At 41.7% G+C, this 23,270-nt stretch overlaps 1 protein-coding gene across 7 annotated transcripts in view; it reads left to right on the top strand.

The window, feature by feature from the left end:
• Positions 1-23,270, top strand: part of STARD9 (StAR related lipid transfer domain containing 9) — a 184,268-nt gene that overhangs the window by 76,522 nt on the left and 84,476 nt on the right. For all 7 annotated transcript variants that reach the window (XR_006282342.1, XR_006282341.1, XR_006282340.1 and 4 more), the window contains exons 8-10: positions 5,852-5,921; positions 18,898-18,970; positions 19,878-19,945. Coding sequence is in view for 4 of the 7 variants with exons in the window: in XM_043517537.1 (XP_043373472.1) it covers positions 5,852-5,921; positions 18,898-18,970; positions 19,878-19,945 (211 nt within the window). In the remaining 3 variants the exon portion in view is untranslated. The remainder of the gene's footprint in view (positions 1-5,851; positions 5,922-18,897; positions 18,971-19,877; positions 19,946-23,270) is intronic.

The raw sequence follows: 23,270 nt of genomic DNA, 5'->3' as shown, positions 1-23,270 counted from the left end.
ATTCTTTGAGGACCTGCTCCATGATTTTTCCAGGGACTGAGGTGAGGCTGACCGGCCTGTAGTTCCCAGGATCCTCCTTCTTCCCTTTTTTAAAGATGGGCACTACATTAGCCTTTTTCCAGTCATCCGGGACTTCCCCCGTTCGCCACGAGTTTTCAAAGATAATGGCCAAGGGCTCTGCAATCACAGCCGCCAATTCCTTCAGCACTCTCGGATGCAATTCGTCCGGCCCCATGGACTTGTGCACGTCCAGCTTTTCTAAATAGTCCCTAACCACCTCTATCTCTACAGAGGGCTGGCCATCTCTTCCCCATTTTGTGTTGCCCAGCACAGCAGTCTGGGAGCTGACCTTGTTAGTGAAAACAGAGGCAAAAAAAGCATTGAGTACATTAGCTTTTTCCACATCCTCTGTCACTAGCTTGCCTCCCTCATTCAGTAAGGGGCCCACACTTTCCTTGGCTTTCTTCTTGTTGCCAACATACCTGAAGAAACCCTTCTTGTTACTCTTGACATCTCTTGCTAGCTGCAGCTCCAGGTGCGATTTGGCCCTCCTGATATCTTTCCTACATGCCCGAGCAATATTTTTATACTCTTCCCTGGTCATATGTCCAACCTTCCACTTCTTGTAAGCTTCTTTTTTATGTTTAAGATCCGCTAGGATTTCACCATTAAGCCAAGCTGGTCGCCTGCCATATTTACTATTCTTTCGACTCATCGGGATGGTTTGTCCCTGTAACCTCAACAGGGATTCCTTGAAATACAGCCAGCTCTCCTGGACTCCCTTCCCTTTCATGTTAGTCCCCCAGGGGATACTGGCCATCTGTTCCCTGAGGGAGTCAAAGTCTGCTTTCCTGAAGTCCAGGGTCCGTATCCTGCTGCTTACCTTTCTTCCCTGCGTCAGGATCCTGAACTCAACCAATTCATGGTCACTGCCTCCCAGATTCCCATCCACTTTTGCTTCCCCCACTAATTCTACCCGGTTTGTGAGCAGCAGGTCAAGAAAAGCGCTCCCCCTAGTTGGCTCCCCTAGCACTTGCACCAGGAAATTGTCCCCTACGCTTTCCAAAAACTTCCTGGATTGTCTATGCACCGCTGTATTGCTCTCCCAGCAGATATCAGGAAAATTAAAGTCACCCATGAGAATCAGGGCATGCGATCTAGTAGCTTCCGTGAGTTGCCGGAAGAAAGCCTCATCCACCTCATCCCCCTGGTCCGGTGGTCTATAGCAGACTCCCACCATGACATCACTCTTGTTGCACACACTTCTAAACTTAATCCAGAGACACTCAGGTTTTTCCACAGTTTCGTACCGGAGCTCTGAGCAGTCATACTGCTCCCTTACATACAGTGCTACTCCCCCACCTTTTCTGCCCTGCCTGTCCTTCCTGAACAGTTTATAACCATCCATGACTGTACTCCAGTCATGTGAGTTATCCCACCAAGTCTCTGTTATTCCAATCACGTCATAATTCCTTGACATCACCAGGACCTCCAGTTCTCCCTGCTTGTTTCCAAGGCTTTGTGCATTTGTATATAAGCACTTGAGATAACCTGTTGATCGCCCCTCATTCCCAGTATGAGGCAGGAGCCCTCCCCTCACAGACATTCCTGCCTGTGCTTCCTCCCGGTATCCCGCTTTCCCACTTACCTCAGGGCTTTGGTCTCCTTCCCCCGGTGAACCTAGTTTAAAGCCCTCCTCACTAGGTTAGCCAGCCTGCTGGCAAAGATGTTCTTCCCTCTCTTCGTAAGATGGAGCCCGTCTCTGCCCAGCACTCCTCCTTCATGGAACACCATCCCATGGTCAAAGAATCCAAAGCCTTCTCTCCGTCTTCTCTGTCTTCTAGTTCTGATATTTTATATTTATTGTTAGTTCTTTGAATAAGAATTCAATACCCATATGTTACCTAGAATATTGCTTGTAACTAGGATAGTGACTTTATAATGTTGCAGTTCTGTTGTTTCCCTTAAAATTTTCCCTTCCCTGAATTTTTGTTACCTTGTACTATGAGAAAAGTATAATATAAATCTGTTAACAAAATCAGAAAGTGCCATTTCAGGTCACATGAGAAAATCCACATTGGGCACTCTATTAGCCCTACTCCTGCCATCTTTGTCCCATGACAAACTCATAAATTCCAATAAATATCTCTGCAAGGAACTTGCAGCTCTGCTTATAATAAGTAACGTGATTCAAAATTTTAGAAAGAAATGGCTGGATGAGATAAAAATGAAATAACTTCTTGTTTGAAGTGTCATGTGGTAACATTACACTGCTGCTGTTGTACCACATAAATAGAATTGATACTGGTGAATCAGTGTCTTGGGGTATGTAGTCACATGACATAGTTCTGTATGTGTATACTACTGTGTGTGTTGTGTGTTTAACAACTATAACCATTTATGCCATATGTATTGTGTTTGTGTTTGTGGTTTGTTTGTTTTTGGGAGGTGGCATTATTTGTTTTTTGGTAGGAGATTGATAAAGAGAAGCTGATCACATGGATTCGTGCAGAAGTGTGCTTGTTAGTTAGCTCACATGTCAGATGAGGGGTGAGAGCGTTCAGACACTTTTCATGCTGCAGATCAGTACAGGTGGCTTGATTTTAAAGAACTTCTAACACTGAAAATAAAGTGGTTTACACCTCTGTGGCTTAAGGGCTGCTTAGCAATTATTGGTTTCAGCAATATTCTGTGAGTTCAGTAATGTACAGTATGATCCTGCAGTCTTTCTATGTAAGCGCTTGCCCTTTGAAATCCACAGAAGTTTTGCATGTGGAGTCTCTTCAGAATCATGCCCTAGGAATCCTGTTACTGATAGCTGGATGAACATATTTTCTGAATTATAGCCATATAATTATAGCCTGTAGTTGCATAGGAGGATGGTTTACTTTGCACCCTTCTACCAGACAATTTGCTGAATGGAACAAATGAGTATTGTTAAACTGATGAACATAGGCGAAGTTCAGAGATTTCCCATTATCTCACAGTACATTGCAATATATCAAGACTTGCATCTGTACTTGCGTTATACTTGTTGCGCATGAGCTGTCACCAGTTTAAGGGTTACAGAAACATTTTAGTGTTGGAGAGGGGCTTCCTCATATAGTGCAGGTGTCACTTATATAGTTTGTTTCAGTAGTCTCTAGTGTGTAGAAGTCGATACTTGGATGAAGAACAGACAAGGAAGAGAACCAAAGAGAAAACCCTTTAGGGTTGCTTAGTTACTTTCATATTAGAAAAGGAGTACCCGTGGCACCTTAGAGACTAACCAATTTATTAGAGCATAAGCTTTCGTGAGCTACAGCTCACTTCATCGGAAGCATTTGGTGGAAAAAACAGTTTTTCCACCAAATGCATCCGATGAAGTGAGCTGTAGCTCACGAAAGCTTATGCTCTAATAAATTTGTTAGTCTCTAAGGTGCCACGGGTACTCCTTTTCTTTTTGCGAATACAGACTAACACGGCTGCTACTCTGAAACCTTTCATATTAGAGGTTATGCATTTTCCATTTGCAAGTCGAGTCAGGAAATGCCAGCACTAAGTATTTTGAATAGTTTCCAGACTATCATTTTTATATATATATAAAGTCTGCACGTTTCTAGCATTTAAAATGCTGAAAGTGTTTCAGTGCTTCAGATTGGAATGGTTTTAAAATTCTCTTACAGATGGTTGCACTGTTAAGGAATCAGCCTCTTTTAAATCAGGAAATGATGCAATCTGTATTGTTACTCTGAGACAGATTTCTGAGGCAGATTGCGTCTTAATTTGAGAGAGATTTCTAATCCAGACAGAGTTTTTTGTGATCTTTCTGTGATTCTTGAAAACAGACTTGCTTTTTCCAAGTAGCAGAAAGAGCACTTCGTGGCATTCCTTCTCCAACAAGATTAATAATTTTTCTTTTGCATTTTTATAATAAACCTTTGTGTATTGTGATCAACTAGTTTCTATACTGGAGGCAATAGTATCAGCAATAACATAAATGTAATGGGTAAGAACTGTGGAAACTTTTTATAATAAATATTACTGTGCCTTCCCATCACATAGCTAGTTTTTTATTCACAAGATTACAAACCCTTGAAAGTGAGTTAGAGAAACAATATAAGGCGCTTTTCCATATTCTGTAGATTTGCAGATGCTGGTGCTGTTTGAACAATGATTGGCTATTGTTTTTCAGACAGGAAAATGTCATTACATTTTTTGGAGTTCAACGTATAGCTAATACAATGTCAAACAGTAGAAGAAATGCTTTGCTTTGTAAACTATCCTGTAGTTTTGCATGTTTTTAGTCCATTGATGAGATTACTTTAGTTGTGGGTGAATGTGATGCTGGTGTGAGAATTTGTTTTCTTTGGGTCGGGTATTAAATGGCTAAAACAAATCTTTGGGCCAAATTCTGACCTAATTCACAGTCTATTTATCTATTAGTATCTGAGGATAGACTCTGTCCCACTATCTCTGAAATAGCCATTTGAGTCTTGCTTAGCTTTTAAATTATTGACTAGGGTAAGCAATTGATCTTGACTTGATAGGAAAATCATTTTAATTAGAAAAATTAGACCTTTTAGAAGGGGGTCTCTTTAGAAGGTGTGGCATTAGGTGTTGATTCCTATCAAAGACTGAAAGTCTTTGTTTCCTGCAGATAAGATGTTCCAATAGAACTATATATTATTTGTTTTTCATGGTGCCAATGGATGTGTGTATGTAAATTTGCTAGTTCATTTAAAATAGTCTTAAGAAATGATATTATTACCATAAATTATTTTATGGTAACAAAGTATACCATTTCCTCCCCTCCCCCTCCCTCTTATACACACTTCTATGGCACATATTAAAAAGAAAACATGTTTTCTGGATTGTTGTACTAATGAAATACAACAAAAAATATGAGGCGCACTTCACTCTACCCCACGATAAACAATTTGGTAAAAGATTATTTTCTATTGCGCCTTGTACGGTGGGGCCTAGGATTCCCATGATTCTACAGCTGCCAAAAATAAGACAGTGCCAACATGTGAGATCAGTTTCATCCCAGGAGTAAGTCTATTGAAGCCAATTTAGTGTGTCTGCTACAAATTTACATTTTATAAGATGCTAAATAAAGTTACAGCATAGCAGCATACTGCCCTCTAGTGGGTTTCATTCCTGGCTGATAGACCGCCCCCTTTTTTGGTTTTCTAAGGGCAGCTACATTAATGCTTGATTCTTTCTAGGATCATAATCAGGATGCACTTGGGTGTGGAATAGGACACAGAATTTTATCCAGGGTTTAGTTTACAAATAAATGTCACAGTATGGTATTTAGCTAATGAAGTGTGCACCGAAGACTCCAGACAAATGACTTCCTCATTCTCTGATTCATTTGGACTGAACCTTATACTTTACATCTGCAGAAGCAGTGGCTGAAGGATTGTCTACACACAAAAAATTATCACTTCAACTGAGTGTGTAGTTAAAGTGATTAAAAAAAATCAACCTCATGTGGATGCAGTTACATTGATATAAAATGTTTATGCCACTCTAACTTATTCCCACATGGGAATAGGAATAAACTAGACTGGTATAAGACATTTTTATACCAATATAACTGCATCCACACTAGGGGTTGTACCGGTATAACTATTTTGGTTTCAAAACAAAACCCCACAGCTAATCAAAATAGTTATACTGATACAAAAATTGTGTGTAGACTAGGTCTAAATCTCAGACAGAATGTTTGTACTCCCCAGTTATGGTAGTGACCCTATTGCATAGTTGAATCAAGAGACTTAGAGTGAAACAATATTTCCCGAGTAAAACCTGTTTAACTGTCTCTCTCTCTCTCTCTCTCTTTCACTTTTTAAACCTCTGACAGGATTGTCTCAGCATTTAGTTACAGACTACAAACAAGTCATAGGACTTCTGGAAGAAGGAATAGCCAACAGGTATTTTTTTTTTACTCAACCATTTTTCTGTATCTCCTGGTTTTCCCAGTTTTGATAACACAACTACTGATATTTCTGACCATGTTACATGCTTGCCGTTTAACTTTAAACAGAAATGAAGAATGATTGATCTATGCGATGACATCAGGTTTCCAAATTACTCTCTGAAAAAATACTGTATATCATCACGTAGCTCTTAAATAGTTGTTACAAGGGCTCATTAAAAGATTATTTGCATAGATGTTACAACAAAACTGGTTGTATCCTGACTTACACATAGTATACACATAATATTTTTATATAGGATAAAAAGTGAACTATAGGGAGATGTTTTGCTCTAACCAAGTAAATCTTTATGCTCCATTTTCTCCATTCTTCAGATGGTATAGTTTTCAATTCAGTTTCAGTGTAGCTTAGTTTGTGACTACTGAAATCACAACACATTTGTGCTTTACTACAAACTGTTTGATGTATGTTTATCATGTGATTCAGGCTGACTACAGGGTAGAACTATTGTAAAAACAGGCCAGAAGCCATTTGTACCATCCTTTCCTATGGAAAAGACCTAATAAAAATACCAGAAATTTAAAATTATGTTGGGTTAATTTCTTTAATATAAAGGGACACATTTTCAAGGGTCCTTAAACTAGCCTCTAAAATTACGATGCAGTGTTTGTACACAAATCAAGCGCTACGTGTAATTAACTGACTTGGAAGCAAACAATGGAATTTTTGCGTGCACAAAAAATAGTCCTAGCAACATGTGCAAGCAAAATTGTAGGTGCACAGAATTGTCTGCAAAAATCCTAGGTGTAAAAATGCACCCACAATTTCTGGCTGAAATGTTTCCATAAACTTAGGGTGAATTTCACCTCTGCAGAGACCACAGCCATAGGTGCCAACTCTGTGGGTGCTCTGGGGCTGGAGCACCCACGCGGAAAAATTAGTGGGTGCTCTGCACCCACCGGCAGCCAAGCTCCCTGCCTCACTCCCCCTGCCTTATCTCACCACCTCCTCTCCTGAGCGTGCCATGTCTCCGCTCCTCCCTCGGTCCCAGTGCTTGCCACTGCCAAACAGCTGTAGCAAGCTCTGGGAGGGAGGGGTAGGAGCGGGAATGTGGTTCGCTCAGGGGAGGAGGCAGGACCAGGGTGGGGATTTGGGAAAGGAGTCAAATAAGGGCAAGGAGGGGGCGGAGTTGGGGCAAGGACTTTGGGGAAGGGTTGGAATGGGGATGGGGGTGCAGAGGTGGAGTCAAGGTGGGGCTGGGGACAGAGGGGGGGTCGAGCACCCACTGGCGCCAGAAAAAGCTGGCGCCTATGACCACAGCAAGCCTATACACCACATAAATTGTATTTTGAGGGTTTAATTTGGATGTAATTGGTGTTTAGGAAAGGAGAGGGTTCTTTGCACGTAGCTGTTTTTTACCCAGAGTGCATAAATAAAACATAGGTAAGGATTTTTGGTTTTTGCACAGGATTTTTAGTTATTTATTGGGAGGGGGGGATAAGGTGAGGTTTGGTTAATATTCTGACTTCAATTTACTAAAGTGAGTGGTTCATTAAAGTTAATGGGGCCTGGATTCAACCACAGGGCCCCCGTACAGCACAAAAGTGCTTGTGACTCATATGTTTCCTATTTGATTCTGATGGATAAATTTTCCTTTCTGTATTTAGTGAATACTGTCAAACGATTGGTAAACAGACACTGCATATAACAATTCTGTTTTTATTTTAAAAATATTTGAAACTTTTATGCAAACCTCACAACGTGCTATATAAAAAAAGTTAGGGAGATTATCATCCCAGTTAAATCCATGACACTGAGAGACTTATTTTTAATCCAGTGATTTCTCTCTCCTCAGGTTAACATTAAGGTGAATAAAAAGAATGTAGTTTGAAAGCTTACAAATGCAGATCACGGTTGCAATATGAATATAAATAGAGAGGCTAGGGGTTCTCTCAACAATTTTTTTGGTGGCCTCAAAGTGCGGCTACCAACTTTTGCTGGTGGCCGCTCTGACAAACCCATCTGTCTGTCCCTGCCTCCCAGGGCTCTTCATTGAGAGCCCGCCCTGGGGAAGGTGGGTCAGGAACTCGCATCCATGTGGGGAGTCCCAGGCTCACCATGCCCCGGGCGGGAGCAGGGGAGCTTCCCAGGGGAGTGCCCTGGAGACTGGAAGCCACATCTGCCTCCATTGATGAGAGCTGCCTCCAGCACCATGCACATCGGCCCCATGTGTCTCCAGAGGCACTGCCTGGAGCCCCCAAGGACCTGCAGGGTTCCAGCACAAAGACCAAGGTGATGCATCTCACTGCCCTTGGTAACAGCTATTCAGGAGCAACAGCTGGGTGCTGCAGGGAGGGTTGCCAACACTCCAAGATTGGCCTGGAGTCTTCCGGAATCTGCATCGATCTTCTGGTGACTATTGAAAGCAATACGGGAGATTTTAATAGGATATTCTAGAAAATGACACGTCATGTTGGGGGAAAAAAAAAAAAGCTCTCGGAATAGCTTCAGTCAGAGTTGGCAACCCTAGTCTCCATCCATGCTTTGGAGGCTGTTGTGGCCACAAAAAAATCCACTGGTGGCTGCATTTGAGAAACACTGGGCTAGAACATCAAGGACATTGCACGCATTTTAAGCATTGTAAACAAATTTAAAAAAATGTATATTACTGAGATAAAATATGTGCAGTGGAATTTAATTTTACCACTCAACTCTTGTAGTGATCATTAGTTATCATTTCATGATCAAAAGGGAGTTTCCCAGATAGATCTTCAATGAAATTCCATTGTATGTAGTTATCAAAGCAATCAGAGCATAGTCTCACCATTACAGAAACACAAATGAAACATGCAGAAAAAAATCTATAGGATAGTATCTTGCTAAACTTCAGGCTTTGTAATTTGCACAAAACGGCAATTTTTCCTACCTCCTGCATAAATATTTGACATTGGATAGTGATGTAATGAAGACTCATTGCCAATATGTCATTATTTTTATAAAATATTTTATAGTACATTTAGTAGCGTATTATAAAATACTATCAAGTAAATTAAAGGGAGCTACAATTGTCAGTTACAAAAATAAATGTTTTGTGCTGTGTTATCCTTGTTTTTTTTATTATGCATCTCATAGTTACTAGTGAGGTTCTTCTGTACAGCATGCCAGGTCCAGTCTCAAATGCATAAAAGAAAAGTAAAATACCACAGCACACAAAAATACAGCCTCTGAAACATGAAAAGTAAAGTAAATAAAAATGTCAGCAGGGCCATTGAAAGATAATAAAGCACATGCTACATGCCACAAGCAATAAAACATGAAAAACCAGCATAACATCCACCCACAAAAATCCACACATGGGCTGTGAATAGCCTAGACTGTAGACAACTCAAACATCCTGTTATCAGCCATAGATGCAGCTGAACCCATGCTAAACTGTGCTCCACACTGCACGTGAAGCTGATACCCATTGTTAGCAATGGGTAATTTTTCTATTAATGTGAAGCCCTAAGTGTGACCAAGAGAGGGATCTGGGAACTGACCGCTACCATAAGCAAAGTCGTCCTCCTTTTGACATGGCTGACCAATAAAAAGAGTGGGAGGGTGAAGTTTTTCCCTCTTCAGTGTCCTGGCAGCTGGTAGCTAGCACCCAGCCTCACAGTGCAGTGGCTGAGAGGGTTAGATTCAGCTTGGTGGAAAACTTGTGAGCTGGGCTGTGGGGCACCAACTTGCAGCTGCTGCTTTGCAATTTTTTACCTTACCACAGCTAAGTTTGGGTCCAACAATTCATAACTAAAATAAAATATCAAAGTCTGGACATGGGCCAACTGTGATTAAAAAAAACAGGTAGATACACTGAACCGTATGGTATGCAGTCTGCCCATGTTGGAGGAGTGGGGAGTTCACTCACTTCAATTACACCTGTTGAATGAATTCCATTTTTCAACTCTATTACATTGTTCCCAACCTCCCTTGAATATGGTGAACCAAATCCTTGGCCCTTGCTCCAGCCTCTTGACACTGCTCTGGTGGTTTAAATGAGGTAGAAAGCTGCCCTAACAGGTCCTATGTGACAGAGGATGTCATGAAGCTGGCACCAGCCATCTGTTATGGCAGCTTTCTGACACACTTGCTCTTCTGGGGATGTGCAGAGGAGCTAGAGTGAGGGCCAAGGCCCTGGCCTAGTATGTTCCAGGCACATGGGGATCAAAAATATAGTTTATTCCCTCCTTCTTCAAGTAATCATAGAACCATAGAAAACTAGGGTTGGAAGAGACCTCAGGAGGTCATCTAATCCAACCCCCTGCTCAAAGCAGGACCAATCCCAACTAAATCATCCCAGCCAGGGCTTTGTCAAACTGGGCCTTAAAAACCTCTAAGGATGGAGATTCCACCACCTCCCTAGGTAACCCATTCCAGTGCTTCACTACCCTCCTCGTGAAATAGTTTTTCCTAATATCCAACCTAGTTTTCCCCCACTGCAACTTGAGACCATTGCTGCTTGTTTTGTCATCTGCCCCCACTGAGAACAGCCTAGCTCATCCTCTTTGGAACCGCCTACGGGTAGTTGAATGCCGCCATCAAATCCCCCCTCACTCTTCTCTTCTTCTGCAGACTAAACAAGCCCAGTTCCCTCAGCCTCTCCTCATAAGTCATGTGCTCCAGCCCCCTAATCATTTTCATTGCCCTCTGCTGGACTCCTCCAATTTGTCCACATTCTTTCTATAGTAGGGACCCCAAAACTTACTGCCCAGATGTGGCCTCACCATTGCCGAATAGAGGGAAATAATCACTTCCCTCGATCTGCTTGCAGTGCTCCTACAAATGCAGCCCAATATGCCATTAGCCTTCTTGGCTACAAGGGCACACTGTTGACTTATATCCAGCTTCTCATCCACTATAATCCCCAGGTCCTTTTCTGCAGAACTGCCGCTTAGTCAGTCGGTCCTCAGCCTGTAGCGGTGCACGGGATTCTTCTGTCCTAAGTGAAGGACTCTGCACTTGTCCTTTTTGAATCTCATCAGATTTCTTTTGGCCTAATCCGTCAATTTGTCTAGGCCACTCTGGACCCTATCCCTACCCTCCAGCATCTCTACCTCTCCCCCCAGCTTAGTGTCATCCACGAACTTGCTGAGGGTGGAATCCAGATCATTAATGAAGATGGGGAACAAAACTAGCCACAGGACCAACCCCTGGGACACTCCACTTGATACTGGGCTGCCAACTAGACGTTGAGCCGTTGACAACTACCCGTTGAGCCCAACAGTATAGCCAGCTTTCTATCCACCTTATAGTCCATTCATTGAATCCATACTTTTTTAACTTGCTGGCAAGAATACTATGGGAGACCATATCAAAAACTTTGCTAAAGTCAAGATATATCATGTCCACCGGTTTTCCCATATCCAAGAGCGAGCTATCTCCTCATAGAAGGCAATCTGGTTGGTCAGGCATGACTAGCCCTTGGTGAATGCATGTTGACAGTTCCTGATCACGTTCCTCTCCTCCAAGTGCTTTAAAATGGATTCTTTGAGGACCTGCTCCATGATTTTTCCAGGGATTGAGGTGAGGCTGACCAGTCTGTAGTTCCCCAGATTCTCCTTCTTCCCTTTTTTTAAAGATGGGCTCTATATTTGTCTTTTCCCAATCATCTGGGACCACGCCACAAGTTTTCAAAGATGATGGCCAGGGGCTCTGCAATCAAATCAGCAAACTCCCTCAGCACCCTCAGATTCATTAGATCCAGACTCATGGACTTGTGCTGTGCATGTCCAGCTTTTCTAAATAGTCCTTAACCTGTTCTTTCACCACTGAGGGCTGCTCACCTCCTCCCCATACTCTGCTGCCCAGTACAGCAGTCTGGGAGCTGACCTTGTCTGTAGAGACAGACGCAAAAACAGCATTTAGTACTTCAGCTTTTTCCACATCATATGTCAGTAGGTTGCCTCCCCCATTCAGTAAGGGTTCCACACTTTCCCTAACCACCACCTTGTTGCTAACATACCTGTAGAAGCCCCTTATTGTTACCCTTCACATCCCTTGCTAGCTGCGACTCCTGTTGTGCTTTGGCCTTCGTGATTACACTCCTGCATGCTCAAGCAATATTTTTATACTCTCCCATGTCATCTGTCCAAGTTTCCACTTCTTATAAGCTTCCTTTTTGTGTTTAAGCTAACGGAAGATTTCTCTTTTAAGCCAAGCTGGTCACCTGCCATATTTGCTATTTTTTCTGCATATTGGGATGGTTTGTTCCTGCGCACTCAATAAGGCTTCTTTAAAATTCAGCCAGCTCTCCTGAACTCCTTTCCCACTCATATTAGCCTCCCACAGGTCCTGTCCATCAGTTTCCTGAGGGAGTCAAAGTCTGCTTTTCTGAAGTCCAGAGTCCATATTTTCCTTTTGTCAGGATCCTGGACTCGACCATTTTATGGTCGCTGCTGCTCAGGTTGCCACCCACTTCTACTTTCCCTACCAATTTTTCCCTGTTTGTAAACAGCAGGTCAAGAGGAGCAGGGCCCTAGTTGGTTCCTCCAGCACTTGCACCAGGAAGTTGTCTCCAACAACTTCCTGGATTGTCTGTGCACTGCTGTATTACTCTCCCAGCAGATGTCAGGGTGATTGAAGTCCCCCATGAGAACCAGGGTTTGTGATCTGGAAACTTCTGTTAGTTGTCCAAAAAAAGCCTCATCTACCTCATTCTCCTGGTCTGATGGTCTATAGCAGACACTAACTACAACATCACTCTTGTTGCTCTCGCCTCTTAACTTAACCCAAAGACTCTCAACAGGCTTTTCTCCAGTTTCATACTGGAGCTCTGAACAATCATACTGCTCTTACATACAGTGCTACTCCTCCACCTTTTCTCCCCAGCCTGTCCTTCCTGAACAGTTTATACCCATCCATGACAGTGCTCTAGTCATGTGAGTTACCCCATCAAGTCTCTGTTGTTCCAATCAAATCATATTTCCTTGACTGTGCCAGGACTTCCAATTCTTCCTCCCAGGCTTCTTGTGTTCACAAACAGGCACCTAAGTAATGGTCCTTATGTGTATCCCGTTGCGTGGTGTCCAAGTGCCTGAAACTGAGGGATTCTTACTAGCAGCATGCATTGGTCTATTCTCCTTGTGCTCCGAACAGAGGGCATAAGGGGCTGTGTGGACCAACCACTTCTCCAGTTCCTTTCTACAGCCTGTGGACTGAGACAGAACCTCTTCAGTGTCCACTGCATTAGCTAGCTTCTTCTGTGTTTAACTGCAATTATCTGTAAATAGCTTTTGGGTAATAGTTTTTAGACAGTTTGTGTAGTTAAGTGTAGAGCTGGATCAGGCAGAACCACCAGTTCAGATTGAGTTGTCATCTTGATCCCCAGACAAGGTAGTTGCACTGGCCTTATCATCACTACCTGATGACTACAGGCAATTTCAGAATCTACTGAGGAAGATCATTGACATGCTCCAGCTCTCCGTGGAGGCAATGCAGGACACCCCTCATAATCTACTGACATTCTCTAGAGCACTGATCCCAGTAAGGGGCCTTTTCCTATTAAGGAAGTTCTCTTAAATCTGGCCAAGACAGTCTGGCACACTCTAGCCATTTATGCCCCACTCCAAAATGAAAGAGAGAGAAATATTTTGTGCCAGTTTTTAGCAGAATTTTTATTTACACACCCACTCGAAATTTGTTAATAGTACAAACTGTCGCTGAAAGAAGCAAACAGTACCCTGGATCTCCTCCCTCCAATAAGGAAGTTCAACACCTTAGACCTCTTTGGGAGAAAATACTTACTTTGAGCTTACAGTTCCACATAGCAAACTACTAAGCCTTGAGGTCAAAATATGTTGTTTTTAAATTATAGTAAGTTTGTTTCAGAGTAGCAGCCGTGTTAGTCTGTATTCGCAAAAAGAAAAGGAGTACCGGTGGCACCTTAAAGACTAACAAATTTATTAGAGCATAAGCTTTCGTGAGCTACAGCTCACTTCATCGGAAGTTTGTGGAATTCACTAACAAACTCCTACAAGACATAGGCTGCAGCTCCAGGCATTCAATGAAGAGGGTGAATTGCTAGCCAGATTCTCCTTCCTGCGCTCAGTTGCTGTAACAGATGCAGCCTCCTGGTCAATGGCAAATTCTATAATAGTGTCAGGTGTCATGGCGCCAATCCTCTGGTTATCTTACGAAGTATGATAGACAGTGGAGGATCTGCCCTTTGTTTAGTGAAAAGGCAGATGAGTTGTTAGATTCCTTAACACGATTCAAGGGCAACTCTCCTTTCCCTGGTCATCTACATTCCAGCACCATGGAGGAAATACCACAAGTTTCAGTCCTACAAACAATGACCAGCCCGTCAACCCTTTTATCATCAAAAGGGTTACAGGCCCCGCAGGAAGTGTCAGAGGATGCAATGTAGCAAACATAATATCCCTCCTTGTCCTCCTTCCACCCCCAGCAGCTTCCTACTGGGAAAAACTTTTGACATGACCTTCAAGAGCATCAGTCCCTCTACCATATCTACTTGTTCAGGACTCCGGTATCAATTTGGTGGCCACCTAGCTCCTTTTTCCCAGGCCTGGTATCTTATAACAGACTGGTTACATTGTATAGTTCTCTCTCTCTTCTCCTCCCCCCCCCCCCCCCAAACAAAATGAAAAACAGGACCTGGTCCCTCTTCAGGCACCGCTCTCATGAGAGGATGCTCTAGCAAGAAATAAATTCCGTACTCTATCTGAGAGTTATAGAACCTCCTCAGCATAGGGGAAAAATATTTTTTTTATTTAAAGTTCTTCCTGATTCCCAAGAAGAAAGGAGATGGAGACCCACTGTAGATCTCCGGAAGTTGAATGTCTTCATCCGCCATTTGATGTTCATCTTGGCCTCGGTAATTCCCTCACTGAACAAGGGTGATTGGTTCACAGCTCTCAGTGTAAAGGATTGTAGGCCTGGCTTGATGTGAGTAATTGGACATGGGTGAGGCCTTATTTTTTGTGAGACAAGACTAGGGCAGTAAATGGATCAGCAGGCTGGAAATGGAATGTTTGTGCTAAGAGACAGAATGTATATACTAGCTAGGATAAGGGAACCATTTACAATGAACAAGATAACAATGGACAAGATAATACTGGAATGTAAGATGGGGTAAACAGTAAATCATGCATGGACAGAGCATGCTGTACAGGGATTGGTGACCAAGCCAATCCAAAACCATGTAATGCAATGTAATGTGGACATGCATATAAAGGAAGACATATTCTTTGTACCTTAGGATGTGTGGTGTGCCCTATACCCTGAGCCTCATCAACTCAAGTGTAGTTTGATTGTATACCTGTGAAGAAACCTCAGTGATGGGTTCATAGTCCAAATGAGTTCTTGCTCTCATAGGTACTGAGTGGGTAAGATCTCAGAAGCCACCCCAACATAGTGGTGCCATGATTCAGAGCCACCCATCTAAAGCAAGCAATGTATACACCCCTTAGTGTGAGGGTCGCAACCTACCATTAAGGGAAATGGCACTGAAAGAGTTTAAAGGTTTTAATATTGAAAAAGCTAGTGCCACATTTGAGAAGTGGGTTAAATCTGAGGGTGGACCCTTTGGAATACTCAGAGAAGTATTAAGGTGAGGCTTGGGAGCAGGGTAAAGAAGGAACTTTGGAGAATAATATTAAAGAAAGAGAGAGAAAAAACCACTTGACAGAGCACAGCAAAGGTCTGTTAAATGCCATAAATAAATACATTATTGGAAAAGCACATCAAAAGTCTGTTAAATGCAACTAAAACTTTTTTAAAATAGGACCCATTGGCCTCCATGGGGGAAAAAAAAAAAAAGTATCTAGTTGCTTTTTTTTTTTATCCTAAGGCAAAGAAAGCCCAAATCTAGGCAGCAGTTTCACAAGGATTATTTCTAGTACCTAAAACTTTACAAATGAAATGTGCCACCTTGAGATATAAATGCAAAAAGCATAAAAAGCAGTTATAAAAAACCCAAATGAAGTAAGTAAATAAAAAATCCTGACAGATTAAATAAACAAACACCCCCATGCCCCGCCCAATAATATATATTACCTATTTGTATAAATCCAAAGTGAAAAGCAGCCATCCATCAAGGACTTTATTTAGTGGGAACAGCTGTGCAGGCAAAGTGTACTAAGTTTAAAAAATAAAGGCAAAAACAAAACATATGCTTAAAGCCACCAAGAAAATAAGCTAAAAAATGTGTTACTATAAAAAATAAAATAAAAAATTACAATCCCAGTATTTAGTAGCTAATAACATTTTAAATGTCTTTTAAAACAATAAAAATTAAAGTAATTATAGAAATGTGCAGTTAAAAAAAAACTGTTGTACTAATTAACACCTCAAAGCTCAAAACACCCTAAATAATAAAAAATAATGAAGTATTAAAACATTTAAATATTAAATGCTTAATTTAATAAAACCCAGTTATAGCAATATCACTTGGTGTAGTCATGCCTAGTAAATCCTTAATAATCAGAATTATCCAACTATCAATAATTTAATCAAAATTACAAAAAAAATCTAGATCCTAGCTGCTTCTAAATGTACTCATAAAATATTAACCTGAATGCAAAAAAGAAAATATAGTGCTAAATTTAAAAAATAATACAACTAGAATTTCTTGTCAAACAAAATTAATGTAACAATAAGCTTACTAAAGTCTTAAATATTTAAAATGTAATTTATAAAATAATCAGCAGTAAAACATAATATTGCTAAAATATAGCTATTATGAAAGCCCAGGCCAAAAGAATTCTCACCTGTTTAAAAAAACACACCAAAAAACAAAACACTTATTCAAGCTTTAATATAGAAATAAATATTGCAGTTTAAAAATGTGAGCAACTTAAATATGTCAGCTGCTCATAACTTGCAATTAAAAAAAATCCTTCAAAAGTATAAAACCAATTAAAAAAAATTCAAAAGCTCAGAAAGCAAAGCTAAGCCAAGCAACTTTAAAATATTTATTTAGTCTCTCATAATAAACTATTTACAACATAACATAAAAAACCCAATAAATTAAAAACAATAAGAAAATGTATGTTTAAAATAAATTAGCTTTAAAAAAAAAAATCCATCTAAACCTTCAATTCAAAATTGCAAAGCTAACACAACTACTCTTTGGGCAGCAGCCATCATCTCCTGGCAGTCTTAACTTTATGCAGTGAAGTTATAGCCATGTTGGCCCAAGGACATTAGAGAGACAAGGTGAATGAGGTAATAATATCTTTTATTGGATGATAGAGACAAGCTTTTGAGGGTCTGAATGTCTGATTTTTGAAGGTCTGAAGAAGAGCTCTGAGTGGTTCAAAAACTTCTCTCTCTCCAACAAATTTGGTCCAATAAAAGATTTTTACCTCACCCATCTTGTCAGTCTTAACTTTCTTTGTTAACCTTTTGAGTGTCGCAATGCTTTTACAAAGTTTAACATGATAAAAAATTAAATTATAAATATTAACTATAAATTAATAAATAAAACCCAACATATTCAAAAAACATCTCCTTTTATTTATAAAACAGCTAAAAAAGCTACAAAAATAATATATCGTATATAATTAAGTAATGTAATATTATAATGAAGACTCTATTTGATCACTTAGCCTTATTTGCCTTAGCCCACTTATCTATAAAGGTTGCCTTTCTAGTTGCCATCATTTCAGCAAGAAGAGTAGGTGAACTGGGGGCCCTTTTGGCTGAGCCTCCTTACACTATCTTCAATAGATAAAAAGTTTCCCTGAGATTATACCCAAAATTCACCCCCCAGAGTAATCTTGGAATTTCCTCACAGACAACTCACTTAATTTACCTGTGTTCTTCCTGAGATTTGTGCCACCACTGAGATTAGGAAACTTCACTCTCTGGATGTCTGTCATGCCCGGGCATTCCACCTGCAAAGGACAGAATCCTTTAGGAAATCACCTAGACTATTTGAATCCTTTGTGGAAAGTATGAGAGTGGAAGAGATCTCTTCTCGGACACTTTTCCAAATGGATTTCAGGGATTTTCATGTTGCTTTGTTATGAGTTAACAGTGACCCCTCCCCCACAAAGTGTCAGGGCCCACTCAACTAGACCTCAGGCTGCAGCAGTAATCTCACTTCAAGATTGTTTCTCTCCTCGAAATCTGTAAGGCAGCAACATAGGGCTCTGTTCACACTTTTGCAAGACTTTTTATACCCTGGTTCAAGCTTCTACAGCTGATGCGTTCTTTGGCAGAGCAGTCCTCCTCTCATTGATCCAGCACAGTTCCTTATACCCTCCTTCTCAACAAATATTGCTCATGAATCACCCACAGTGAAATATGCATAGGGACCATTGCTTAAAGAAGAGAGCGAAATTATTTACCTTGTAACTGGTAACTGGAGCTCTTTGATATGTGTGGTCCCTATCTGTATTCCACTATCTGGCCGCCTTCTCCTCTGCTGGGGAGCCTTATATTAGGGCTATTTGTGGTAGAAAGGTATCTGGAGAGGCGATTGGTCTGCACCTTCCCTTGTGCCCAGGAGGAGGAGCAGGGTGCAGGTGTGGACCAATAGATACTGCTAGCAAGAATCTTCCAGTCCCAAGCACCGGGAGTACATGCACACCTCACACTGGAATACACATAGGGATCACACCTCTTGAAGAACCGCAGTTACAGTACAGGTAAGTAATCTTGATTTATACTTTCAAGCTGTATTCAGGTCTTATTTAACACCATAAATATGTACCTGAAGGCTGTTCTAATATATGTCCCTCGACTGCCCCCTGGATCAAAATGCAAAGGTGGATTTAATTCACCTTTGGCCCTCCACCTTCTCAGATGTTGTACTGGGCACAGTTTGGCCAGATCTAAGAATCTGGCCACTGTATTTAATGCTACAGTTCTTTAGTCTTTGTCTTCGTTAATCAGCTGAATCTTGTATTTGTACTTCAGAAACATGAACTGTCCCAATTGAATTTTTGTGTGTGCACTTTTTATGTAGAATCACAGCAGCTACGCATGTTCATGATGCCAGCAGCAGATCCCATGCCATCTTCACCATTCACTACACTCAGGTTAGCTAAAAATTCCAATCTCCTTTTTTTCTCCTCCCAAAGAACATTGTTTAGCATACTGTGCAGAGTTTGTTCTACTTTACAGTAACCTCGGTAGAAATTATGCTACTTATTTCCTTTGGATCATATTGCAAATTTTGTTCCACTTCCTACACCAACTTGAAGGCTTTGTATTTGTTGAAGTTATCTTGTTTCCTTGTGCCTGCTTGTGGTTAGGAGTGAAGCCAAAGGCTTCTTGTGAAAGGAAAAAAAAATTAAATTGAAAACTGATCTTTATATTACAATACCACCCCAACAATGTTGTGAAAATTCATGTGTGGCAATGTGTTTGCAGTTTCACTACCTTTTGTACTCTGTAGTTACTACTTACTGATTAGGATGTTAATATAAAGAGTAGCATTTTAATGCCACCTGTGAATTTTTTGTCTTGCTGGGATCTCTGTATTCATCTCCTAAGCACGTTGGTGCATAGTGTGCTGTATCTGATACAATACATCCTTTTTCTGGGGGACTGTATCCTGCACTGTCAGGAAGATGGTCTCAGTGATCTAATAGATATTTTCCATCTCGCTCTTCTAACATCCTCTAATTTTAGAACACTCAAGATATTTTTCAGTAGTTTCACAAAAGAACCTTGGAATATAGTAATAGTGATTTTGTCAGGTCTAGAAGAAAATCTTTTCATACAGTCACGAGGTAGTGAAGTTTGCTCACGAGAAAATGATCATAAGATTGGGCTTTGCATGTAAGTTAAGAGAACTACTGGGTGGTTGATTTGACTGTACTATGTGGCCTAAGGTCACATAATAAGTAGAAGTGCCAGAAATACAACTCTTCAATAGAACATGTAGCCTCTTGTATTTTCATACATTTGAATTGAAAAATTTTGATTTATTTTTCCCTTCAGGCTATACTGGAGAACAATCTCCCCTCTGAAATTGCAAGCAGGATCAACCTGGTGGACCTTGCAGGCAGGTAATAATGAACAGAAGGGAAAAAGCATTATTTTAATGTAACTTTTTAAAACATAATTTCCATTTTTAAAATCATCATCAGTTGTATGGAACACAGCAGTTAATATTTTAATAGAGCTAAGTATGACTTCTGTATATGAAAGCAAGGAGGATATTGAGCTGAAGTTGTCAGTCACTCTGTCATGTATCGTTTTGTTTTGGGAATAGGGTTTCACTGGATCAATATCCATTACAAGCAATGGACTCACCAAAATCATATGCAATAACTGTGAACTAAGACCAGTATTCTCCGCACTATCACACAGCACAGAAGGGAGCAAAAGACGAAGTTACTCGCTTTGTGCAGTAACAAGCGTTCTTCAAGATGTGTGTCCCGCTGTGGGTGCTCCACGTCAGATGTCGGTGTGTCCCTGCACCGCAGATGGGAGATTTTTGGTAGCAGTGCTCGGTCGGGGCGTGCGTGCGCAGTAGTCGTCTCGCAGTGCCATTGGCACCTAACGTAGCACACGCACAACCTCAACTGTCCTCGGCTGCAAACGCAGCTCAGTGGCCGTGCTGCCTCTTTTGGTTTTTTTTTCTCTATAGAAATAATTAGTTGTAGTTTCGTAAGTCTCGTTTTCTTAGATACTGTTTTTCTCCCCACCCCAAAATTATTTAATTGTTATCTTCACCTCCACCCGCCGCCTCTTGTTCCCCATTGGGAAACTTTTATCAGCCGCAATCATAGAATCATAGAATTTCAGGGTTGGAAGGGACCTCAGGAGGTCATCTAGTCCAACCCCCTGCTCAAAGCTGGACCAATCCCCAACTAAATCATCCCAGCCAGGGCTTTGTCAAACCTGACCTTAAAAACTTCTAAGGAAGGAGATTCCATCACCTCCCTAGGTAACACATTCCAGTGCTTCACCACCCTCCTAGTGAAAAAGTTTTTCCTAATAGCCAACCTAAACCTCCCCCACTACAACTTGAGACCATTACTCCTTGTTCTGTCATCTGCTACCACTGAGAACAGTCTAGATCCATCCTCTTTGGAACCCCCTTTCAGGTAGTTGAAAGCAGCTATCAAATCCCCCCTCATTCTTCTCTTCCACAGACTAAATAATCCCAGTTCCCTCAGCTTCTCTTCGTAAATCATGTGCTCCAGTCCCCTAATCATTTTCATTGCCCTCTGCTGGCCTCTTTCCAATTTTTCCACATCCTTCTTGTAGTGTGGGGCCCAAAACTGGACACAGTACTCCAGATGAGGCCTCACCAATGCTGAATAGAGGGGAATGCTCACATCCCTCAATCTGCTGGCAATGCTCCTACTTATGCAGCCCAAAATGCCATTGACCTTCTTGGCAACAAGGGCACACTGTTGACTCATATCCAGCTTCTCGTCCACTGTAACCCCTAGATCCTTTTCTGCAGAATTGCTGCCGAGCCATTCGGTCCCTAGTTTGTAGCGGTGCATGGGATTCTTCTTTCCTAAGTGCAGGACTCTGCACTTGTCCTTGTTGAACCTCATCAGATTTCTTTTGGCCCAATCCTCTAATTTGTCTAGGGCCCTCTGTATCCTATCCCTACCCTCCAGCATATCTATCTCTCCTCCCAGTTTAGTGTCATCTGCAACTTGCAGAGGGTGCAATCCACACCATCCTCCAGATCATTTATGAAGATATTGAACAAAACCGGCCCGAAGACAGACCCTTGGGGCATTCTGCTCGATACCGGCTGCCAACTAGACATGGAGCCATTGATCACTACCTGTTGAGCCCGACAATCTAGCCAATTTTCTATCCACCTTATAGTCCATTCAGCCCAAACTTCTTTAACTTGCTGGCAAGAATACTGTGGGAGACCGTGTCAAAAGCTTTGCTAAAGTCAAGGAACAACACGTCCACTGCTTTCCCCTCATCCACAGAGCCAGTTATCTCGACATAGAAGGCAATTAGATTAGTCAGGCATGACTTGCCCTTGGTGAATCCGTGCTGACTCTTCCTGATCACTTTCCTCTCCTCCAGAATTGCTTCAGAATTGATTCCTTGAGGACCTGCTCCATTATTTTTCCAGGAACTGAGGGGAGGCTGATTTGGCCTGTAGTTCCCAGGATCTTCCTTCTTCCCTTTTTTAAAGATGGGCACTACATTAGCCTTTTTCCAGTCGTCCGGGACTTCCCCCGATCGCCATGAGTTTTCAAAGATAATAGCCAATGTCTCTGCAATCACATCCGCCAAATCCTTTAGCACTCTCAGATGCAGCGCATCCGGCCCCATGGACTTGTGCTCGTCTAGCTTTTCTAAATAGTCCCGAACCACTTCTTTCTCCACAGAGGTCTGGTCATCTCCTCCCCAAGTTGTGCTGCCCAGTGCAGGAGTCTGGGAACTGACCTTGTTCGTGAAGACAGAGGCAAAAAAAGCATTGAGTACATTAGCTTTTTCCACATCCTCTGTCACTAGGTTGCCTCCCTCATTCAGTAAGGGGCCCACACTTTCCTTGACTTTCTTCTTGTTGCTAACATTCCTGAAGAAACCCTTCTTGTTACTCTTAACATCTCTTGCTAGCTGCAACTCCAGGTGTGATTTGGCTTTCCTGATTTCACTCCTGCATGCCCGAGCAATATTTTTATACTCTTCCCTGGTTATTTGTCCAGTCTTCCACTTCTTGTAAGCTTCTTTTTTGTGTTTAAGATCAGCAAGGATTTCACTGTTAAGCCAAGCTGGTTGCCTGCCATATTTACTATTCTTTCTACACATCAGGATGGTTTGTCCCTGTAACCTCAATAAGGATTCTTTAAAATACAGCCAGCGCTCCTGGACTCCTTTCCCCCTCATGTTGTTCTCCCAGGGGATCCCTGAGTGTGTTAAAATCTGCTTTTCTGAAGTCCAGGGTCCATATTCTGCTGCTCTCCTTTCTTCCTTGTGTCAGGATCCTGAACTCAACCATATCATGGTCACTATCTCCCAGGTTCCCATCCACTTTTGCTTCCCCTACTAATTCTTCCCAGCAGGTCAAGAAGAGCTCTGCCCCTAGTTGGTTCCTCCAGCACTTGCACCAGGAAATTGTCCCCTATGCTTTCCAAAAACTTCCTGGATTGTCTGTGCACCGCTGTATTGCTCTCCCAGCAGATATCAGGGTGATTGAAGTCTCCCATGAGAACCAGGGCCTGCAATCAAGTAACTTCCATGAGTTGCCTGAAGAAAGCCTCGTCCACCTCATCCCCCTGGTCCGGTGGTCTATAGCAGACTCCCACCATGACATCACCCTTGTTTCTCACACTTCTAAACTTAATCCAGAGACTCTCAGGTTTTTCTGCAGTTTCATACTTGAGCGCTGAGTAGTCATAC

The sequence above is a fragment of the Dermochelys coriacea genome, chromosome 6 (genome assembly GCF_009764565.3).
Source record: "Dermochelys coriacea isolate rDerCor1 chromosome 6, rDerCor1.pri.v4, whole genome shotgun sequence".
Classification (NCBI taxonomy): Eukaryota; Metazoa; Chordata; order Testudines; family Dermochelyidae; genus Dermochelys; species Dermochelys coriacea.
Note: the sequence above shows the minus strand (reverse complement) of the source record. Positions and strands in the feature narration are given on the sequence as shown.